Source organism: Thrips palmi, unplaced genomic scaffold (assembly GCF_012932325.1).
Source record: "Thrips palmi isolate BJ-2018 unplaced genomic scaffold, TpBJ-2018v1 HiC_scaffold_2, whole genome shotgun sequence".
In the NCBI taxonomy this organism is placed as follows: Eukaryota; Metazoa; Arthropoda; class Insecta; order Thysanoptera; family Thripidae; genus Thrips; species Thrips palmi.
The window spans coordinates 7,684,861-7,693,843 of NW_023144629.1; the positions used below are offsets into that span (position 1 = coordinate 7,684,861).

The 8,983-nt window shown below is 58.3% G+C and overlaps 1 protein-coding gene across 1 annotated transcript; it reads left to right on the plus strand.

The window, feature by feature from the left end:
* Positions 1–377: 377 nt before the first annotated feature.
* LOC117646861 lies at positions 378–2,402 on the plus strand. Its single transcript, XM_034388143.1, has 4 exons — positions 378–506; positions 674–1,134; positions 1,395–1,751; positions 1,941–2,402. The coding sequence occupies exons 2-4, from the start codon at positions 691–693 to the stop codon at positions 2,382–2,384; spliced, it is 1,245 nt and encodes a 414-aa protein (XP_034244034.1). The 5' UTR covers positions 378–506; positions 674–690; the 3' UTR covers positions 2,385–2,402.
* Positions 2,403–8,983: the final 6,581 nt, after the last annotated feature.

Sequence of the window (8,983 nt, forward strand, 5' to 3'; positions counted from 1 at the left end):
GTGTGTTTTTAAGTTTTGAAATAAAATTTTCTTTACGTACTATTAGTTTTGTTGGTGGGACTAAGTTTGAGAAAAGTATTTAAAATTAAAGTATGAATGCGCTTTTTGAAAAAAAAAATTATGTCACATGTCAACGTCAGGTCGAAAATACGATGTATTCCTGCTTCCTCTGTCTGCCGAAAGGTTGCGCTCGAGGCAATGAGATCACTGCTCGTTGGTGAGTGGTTTTCGCCAGCATTAATTTATTTGAAAAATATGTAAACACACCCGTGACGTGACCGCCGCCTTTTCGCGCTCTTTGGGATTCAGCGAGCATCTCGGCGAATGATAATGTACGCTACCGAGACGAACTGATAAGGGCGCCGGTGTTCCTCTCGTAGATTATCACCTGCACAGTGCTGCTGGCTTTGCCATAAATGTGAAGCGGAGGGCGGCGAGAGCAGCATTAGACTGAAGCTCTCGTACATGTGCCCAACTACCGGCGTATGTCCGTAAAAATTCTATTTGCGCAGGCCTGTGATTAAATAATTTTATTTCAATATTTAAAAAAAAAGGTTAAAAGTTTCTGAAAGTGAGTGCTATTTAACCAATTTAAAAACAAACCAAATATTTTAAAAATAAAAGATAAAAAACGGGATAGGCGAGCTTGATTTAAAAATTGTGCCCCTCTGACGGGATCTGTTGGCCATCATGATTATAAATCCCAAGATTCTCACGCTGGAGGAGTACAGCCGGGTGGTGGAGGCCAAACTGTCCCGCAAGGACTTCAAGATAGTGAGCTTGAAGGAGGCGCGACTGGAGCAGCGCGTCGGCTTCCTGGCGGACCACTCGCGCGTCCTGGTGGAGGTGGAGCTCCCCGACGGCCAGCACCAGACGCACTCCTTCTTCGCCAAGGCCATGCCGTCCAACGAGATCTGCCGGGACATGATCCTGGAGAACCGCTGCTTCCAGAAAGAAATTTTCTTCTACGAGCAGCTGTCGAAGCTCTTCGACGGGGTGCCGCTCACGGCCAAGACGTTCCCGACCTGCTACCTGGCAAAGCCGGAGGTCCTCATCCTGGACGACTTGGGGCCGATGGGGTTCGCGCCCGTCAAGTCCATGGTGGCGGCCGTGGACTTGGAGCACAGCTATCAGGTGAGTGTGACAACTGGTACCAGCGCGGGCAGCCGAACCTCTACACGCGTTTTGAGCTCCAGAGTCGCTGAATAGGACTCGAAACGAACGTGTGACCGCACCAATGGATTCCTCGTTCGGAGAGCAATCCGATGGTGGGTCACCGTTCGGTCCGAGTTCCGTTCAGCGACTGTGGAGGTCAAAACCCGTGATTTTGACCGCCTTCCGGTCTTCCGGCCCACTGTGCGCTTGTGCCGAGTCCTCACTGTTTCCCTGTCCAGGCCATCGCGGCGTTGGCGCGCTTCCACTGTGCCAGCATGGCAGTGGAGGAGCGGCTTCAGAAGCGCCTGCCGGACATGTTCCCCGAGTACATGTACGAGGTGCTCTTCCCGGCCTCGGGCCGCACCGAGACCTGGTGGCGCATGGGGCTCCGCGCCGCGCGCGCCCTGCTGCCGCTCCTGCCGCAGTACAAGGAGGACCCCGGCGTGCTGCGGAGACTGCAGGACAAGTTCGACGGCCTCGGCGACGCGCTGCTCAAGTGCTTCCAGGCGGACCCCCGTCGGCGCAACGTCATGTGCCACGGCGACGCCTGGATCAGCAACTTCCTCTTCAAGCAGAACCAGGGCACGCCCGACCATGTAAGCTCGTTTTCCGATGATGGCAGCGACAGGAATCAAAACTGAACACAAAAGTGCCCTTTGACTTCATCTTGAACGTTATAGTAACTCGTTGACAAGATCACGAGATATTTCTTTTTCGAATTATTGCTGTTGTTTAATGCTGTGGTCCTATTTTTTTCAACACCTGCGAATCATTTTCCGCGCCAGGCCGTGCTGCTGGACTTCCAACTGATGCGCTACGCCCCGCCCGTCTACGACGTGCAGCTCTTCCTGCACAAGTCCCTGCCGCACTCGGCGGACCGCGCCGCCCAGATGGAGCACCTGCTGCAGTACTACTACGCGCGCCTGCAGGGCGAGCTGCGCGCCGCGGGGCTGGACGCGGAGGCCCTGCTCTCGGAGGACGAGTTCCGGGAGACGAGCCGCGACGGCGCGCGCATGGCCAGCATCGTGGTGGCGCTGTACAGCCAGACCTGCGACATGCCGGCCGAGTTCATCGACAAGCTCTTCGCCGACAAGGACCTCTACCAGAAGTACATGTTCGAGGAGCGGCCCGAGTACGTCACCAAGGTCTTCAACACGAACAAGCACTTCCGGTGCGCCATGGGCAACGCTTTGGGGCACCTGGCCAAGATGGTCTTGGCGGACGAATAAAAACAACAAACCACTCTCTCCATTTTTTTAATCCGAGGCCGGCGTGTTGCCCGCGCAAAGCACCAGGCGAGAAGTCTTTAATGCAAATTGGGGGCTGTCAGGTTAGTGGGGTCTAATGTAACGACGTGCAGACAGGTGCGCTGATTGGTCGGGGCCGCGCGGCGCCGCGCTGTGATTGGCTGTCAGCCTCGGGGCCGGCCTGCCCGTCGGCCTGCCCGTCGGGCCGTCCAGGCCCCGTCACGCCGCGCGCGTCCGAACAGGTGCTCTTTTCGCCACAGCCGAGATGCTACCGGATAACTGGTTTTTCTCACGAGGGGCCCAGGCAGCCCAGCCCAGACACAGACCGCAGCGCCATCGCGTGAGCGGCCAGAGCCGAAACTAAAACCAGTGGCTGAATCGCCTAAATCATCGGGACAAATCACTGGCCGCAGGAAAAAAGGAGCGTTCACGTCCGAGGGCAAGTTTTGCAAAGCGAATTTACAACTGGGACGACAGTGTATCACACCTCTTTTAAAAAGTAACAACAAAAATACTTAGGCAGGTCGCATTGGCTAAAACATTGGTACTTTTGACTAGAGAAGGGAACTGGTAAGGCACATCCTTTAGTCAAAATGATCTGTCAGACTCAATTTAATTCGACAATGGTCGCTAGCGTTGAATCCTGTTCCGGGCCTAAGTTGTCGACGAAAGAGGCAGGTTCTTGTTTTCGGGAAGCTCGTTCGTGGATTCTCACGCGGCAACCTGTCTCTCCCCGGGGACTCCCTGTCATATGTGGAGCAGAGGAAGAGGCACCTGCACCCTAATCCCCGGTGGCGGTAGTGTTTCGCACGGCCTTTTTTCTGCATCCGCCTGGAACACAGTCCTGGAACACAGTCCTGGAACCGCCCCCCGGATTCGGTTCCCACACGGCACCTTGCGGCATCTCCTTGTCTTGTCTAGCCGAGCCTGGCTGGGCCTGGCTGGGCCTGGGACGGAGGCTGCAGCGCGTCCCCAGGCCGTCCCAGGACGTCCCAGGTTTGCACACACATGTGTCCTTCTGTCTTTGCCCTTCGCCGCGCCCGTGGCTGTGTGTGTCTGTGAGCAGGTACGTCCGTGTGCATGTGTGTGTTAATGCCATCCCAGGCTCTCTTCATGAGAATCGACCTAGCGTCTCAAATACGACACACGCACACAGTCGCACTCAGACACGCCGGCCACTCAATACAACAACAACACAAAGACAAACAAGGAAAGGCACATGTCGTGCCGCGTGAGAGCCTCCAACTTGTTACACTCCGTTTCCCTCTCTTCCGATTCGGACCGACCGACTCAGGTGCAGATTCAGTTTGTGCAGTGTGACCTGTGCAGCTAGAGCGTCGTCTAGTCATCGCCCGCCACTGTGTGCCCGTGTGTGTGTGTGTGTGTGTGTGTGTGTGTGTGCGTGCGTGTGTGTGTGCTGTTGATCTCTAGTGTCCAATAAACCCGTCAGAGCGTTGCATGGGTCCGCGCGGTCTGCGTGGTGAGCACACTGTGAGCACCGCGGCGCATCCCGGCCGGGCACGGCAAGGCACAATGGGTCGAGCAGGATATCGGTCGTGATGGTCCCTTCCCTTCCCTTGCCTCGCGTGCCTCGCACAGTGTGCCTCGCCGCGTCCGTCCGCCCGCGCGAAGGCGGCGCGAAGACGTTGGCGGCGCGCTTTGAGGGACTGGCAGGGACTGGCAGACTGATCGCTCTGTCCCTCTCGCACTCGCGGGGCGTCCCGTCTCCGCCTGCAGCGCACCCATGGCACGCCACGACGCGGCTCGTCAATGACAGCGACAAAAATCGGCACAGAAATCGATTCGGAAAGCGAAAAAATATTAAAGGCGCATTCTGAAAAAGAAAAACTTCGAAAAAATAAAATTTTGAATTGAAATGTAGAGTGGCTCTTTGAATGCAGGGCCATGTCCACTTGCCGGTGAGTGGCGGACCGGCGGGGCGGCGCGCTGTGCGCTGTGGTCCCATAGATCCCTAATCCATCGGGGGCTTCGGGAGCTTCTCCCACGGCCCCCTGTTTACGTAGGTGCCACACACGCTCTTTTTGCCCTCCTCATTCACAGCGTCGCACTGCGTCGCAGGGTGGAGAACCTCTTCCTGTCCCACTCCCCCGCTCCCCTTTTTTTCCACCTCCTGGACCTGCTCGTCCTCTTCCGCTCCCTGTGACCTCTCCCTCGCTCCCGTCTGCGACGCTACGCCGACGCCCACCGAACCGCCATTCACGTGTATCACTTGCAGCTGCAATTCGTCGCTCTGTCTCTCTCGCACCCGTACGGTACGCCCCATGAGTGCGAGAGAGACAGAGAGACGAAAGCGTCTCTCGGGATCAGCCTGCTCGCGGACTTCCTGCGAGGGAGAGAGAGAGGGAGAACGACAGCGGAGGATGGCGACACGAGGGAAGCAAGTGCATCGGAAGCAGGTGGGGCAAAGGATGACATCATGGTGAACAGGGCGATGGTGAACAGGGAGATGGTGAACAGCGAGATGGTGAACAGGGAGATGGTGAACAGCGAGATGGTGAACAGCGAGATGGTGAACAGCGAGATGGTGAACAGCGAGATGGTGAACAGCGAAATGGCGAACAGCGAGATGGTGAACAGCGAGATGGTGAACAGCGAGATGGTGAACAGCGAGATGGTTGGAGGTGGTGGTGAGGAGAAAGAAGGTCGACGCACCCACACTGGCCTGTGGGAATAAGGAGAACACCGAGGGCGTGGCGGCGCAATAAGGAAGGAGAGAGGAATATGGGAGATTGGAGGGGGTGGGAGGGGAGGGAGGGAGAGGGAGGGACAACTGAGTGATTCATTGTCACCCTGGCAGGTGCATCAGGCGGTACGGCCCAGTATGCATTCACGCGGAGCCGTATGGAATTTTCTCGGAACAAAGAGAGCACGACTCGCACGCTCACACTCTCTCTCTCTCGCTCTCTCACACTCACACACGGTCCGGTGAAAAATGAAAACACAAAGTCCGCGGAGGCCGAAGTGAAACAACAAGACCAGAAAACCTTGGCTGGCTCGCGCGCACTGTCCCACAGGACACTCGGCGTGGCGCGGCGTGGCGGGGCGGGGCGGGGCACATGCGGGTCGAGAAATTGTCCAGGGTGCATTAGCATATATGAGATAGAATGGGGCCCCGTCACATCACAATGGGATAGCTCCTCTTGTACCTGCTCAGACGCTCAGACAAAGACACACACACACGCTCGCACACCGACACACGCTTGCACGAGTCTGTCCTGCACGCCGGGCCGCGCCGGGCCAAACATCTCCCTCAACAGGTGTACCTGTGCGTTCTATGGACCGCCGCTTTGGACAGGGGCTGGCGCCGCCCCGCGCAGCCGCCCCGCCGTCCGTCGGCACACTGGGTACACGGGACACGCCAAGCTAAGCCAAGCTACTCATCCGTGCTCAACAAATGACTGCGGCACTGGGGCGGCTTTGTCTTGTCAGGATGCACTGTTTGTTGTCATCGAACGGAAAGACATTTGTAAGTATTACCAACATTTCTTCCCCGCTCGACTCGTCCACTCCCACAGACTTGTACCCAAAGAAATCCAAGAGCGATAGCGGTGAATTGAATGATGCACGAAACAAATGCGCCCCGGGCGTGTAATTTATTTTTCCAGGTCACCACGCCGTTCCGAGAAAGAAGCTAAATTATGCAAAAGCGAACTATTAGTGAGTCGTGTGACAGGCGAGACGACAAGTGGAATCCGTTTCCGAGACATTCATCCGGAACAGGCCTGCCGGCATTCACGGAGAAGATGCGTGCCTTCCTGCCCGGCCACATGTGCTGCCGAAGTACGCGCGAAAAAAAAATCGCGTCAACTTTTGCAGTTACTTATTCCGCATCTTTCTGCATTAATCTGCCGAAATCTTGATGGAGTGCAAGGACGGGTTGTTGTTGGATCCACCTCGCGGTAACGGTCCGAACGTTCCATTCCGGCCGCGAGGCGCACGGCATGACATCGGAGCGAGACAGAATCACTCACCATCGGCCCGACCGACCGGGACCGACCGGGCCCGACCGAGCAGCGTGACCGAAAATGCCGAAACGAACAAAACGAAGCCGTCCGCGGATTCAGATTAATCCCTCGTGACGAAGACGCACGCACGCACGCGCCTCGAAGCGAAAACCCGAAAACCAGCTTCCAAAGCCGCCTTCGTTATCCGGGCAGCTAGCAGTGTTTTCATAGTGTTTTCATGGTGCTTTCATGAGCGCTTCGATCGCGCCCTCGCGTCGAGTCCCGGTAGTCCGGCCAGCAGCCCGTAAAGTCCAGGAGGCGCGGGCAGCGATATATCGATGTCGCCCCGGTGGCCCGGCGCGGCCAGGCACGCCGAGGCACGCCTCGCCCGGTGTTTGGACCATTGCCGGGCCCCACAGTGGGCCCCACGGACGCCGCTATGGAGGCCGCCGAGGCCGCCGGGGCCGCCGTGATAGACGAAGCGTTATGCCTTTGATAGGCTCACGCGCCCACGGTCACACACTGGCTTGTGGGCGGCGGGCCTCAACCTGAGCGTGTATTTCTCCCGGACAAGTGTAACGACGGCGGTCGTCGCGGTGGTCGTCGCCGTGGTGCACAGTGGGCTGGAGGACCGGCGGAGGCGGCCAAAATTCCAGACGCGTTTTGAGCTCCAGAGTCGCTAAACAGGACTCGTACAGAACGAGTGACCCCACCCACTGTGTGGCTTTTGGGTGGTGCTCTCATCCGCGCGTCAACGGCGTCGATTACTGGCCGGCTCGGGTCGGCCTCTGCATCGACTACACCATCGGCCACCGAGGACCAGCGCCGGAAATAGCAATTGACCGGGCCAGCGAGTGACCTCCTTACATTGGGAAATAAATCCAAGACTAAGCAAGGAGAAAGGGGTGACAAGCTCTGCAAGCTTCGCAAGCTTTGCATGCCGGGGCTCATACCTGATACGGGGCCGATACATGTCTGATATATGGACCACACGGACGCCGTGCATATCAGATTCTTTCGGGAAACGGCCCCGCCAATAAACATGGACGGCATGGCCACGGCCTTGTACGAAAACGGCATTCCGGCTCCTTTTGTCGCAGCGGGGCGGTGGCCGGCGGTGCGCTGCTGCCTGCAGTGCGAGTACAGTACACTGGAAGGCCGGCTTTGAAACAATTTGGGGGCAGCCAGTGTGTCGGCTGGCCGGGGCTGGCCGGCCAGTTGACGCCGCGGGACGCTACCCGTTCGGGCTGCCGCCGCTGCCGCCGCTACCGGTACGGAACGGCCAGGTGCAGCGCACAGGTAGAGTACCTGCTGCTGTCCGTCACCCCCGCATAGGGGGCAGGTGCGTGGCGTGGCGCGGCGCTGCCGGTGCCACACTGTGTCACACCACGTGGAGGTCGCATGTGAGGGACGGACGGACTTTCGCATACCCGGAAACGGGCCAGCACGGGCCTCATTACCAACCAGAGGCCTCGCAAACGAGGAAACAAAACGGTTGAAAACATATTGGAAATATTTAGAGAAAAACAGAAAAGCAAAACGGTACTGGCCTCTCCAAAATTGAACAGGAACAGAAAACGGTGCGCATAATGCTCCAAGACGCAGAGGGCGCGCCGCATGAAGGAGCTGCACACCCCCACCCCACCTGCCGCGCCACCGGCGGCAAATTCCGAAAGTCGAAAGAGTCGCTCTGTCTCTGTCGCACTCACGGCCCGGCCCGTAGAGGTGCGAGAGGGACGGGCCGGCTCGTCCGGGGGGAGCCTTACCGGGAGCCTTACCGGTCACACTTGGCGGCCACGCGTCGGCGTTCCGCTCCGCGGCGCACCGCCACCCCTTTGCACTTGACTTGCTTCGAGGAGAAAGGCCAGAAAGGCCAGAAAGGCTCCTTGGCGCGAACACCTGCCGACGCGATAAGCACGCAGATGGTCGCGGACGCGTCGCGGACGCCCTATCCTGACGCATCGCTGGAGGCGCTGGAGGCTCCAGAGGCCCGGCTCCAGGGCGCGCGCCGCGCCGCCAGGCCGCCAGGCCGCCAACAACGCGAGGAATCTGACGCGACGCAGATGGCGCTCTGCGCCGCACGGGGGTGGCTCTAGCGGGAATTTGCATAAAAACGCGCTTTGTACCGATAATATTGTCGAAACTTGTCTGTTGTTGGCAGTGCAGCGGTGCGGGCGCGTGCCACCTGTGTCGCGACGCGTGCGCGTCACGCCGCGCTGCCCGCCCGCACCAAGGTGCACCAAGGTGCGGTGCAGCGGGCCGCGCGCACCCCCCGGGCCGACGCGCCGACGCACGCCGACGCACGCGGACGCACGGTCACGCGCCGCGGCGCGCCGCGTGGACTCAGTGTCGGTAAGCCTGCATCCGGATATCGCGTACAGGGACAAAAATCGGACCACAGAACGGGGTTTCGAACCCGCTGTCGACTGGACGCCCGAGCGATTTCCATATCGAAACCAACCGAAACTATGCCCACTTTGGCGTAAAAATGGAGTTCATTTGGCCGTAGAGACGTTATTGACGTTATTTTTACGTCATTTTGACGTCATTGTGACTTGCCTTTCGGTGTTTCGAAGCCGCAGTACTGCTCCTGGTGCCGATGTTGGCCCGAGTGCC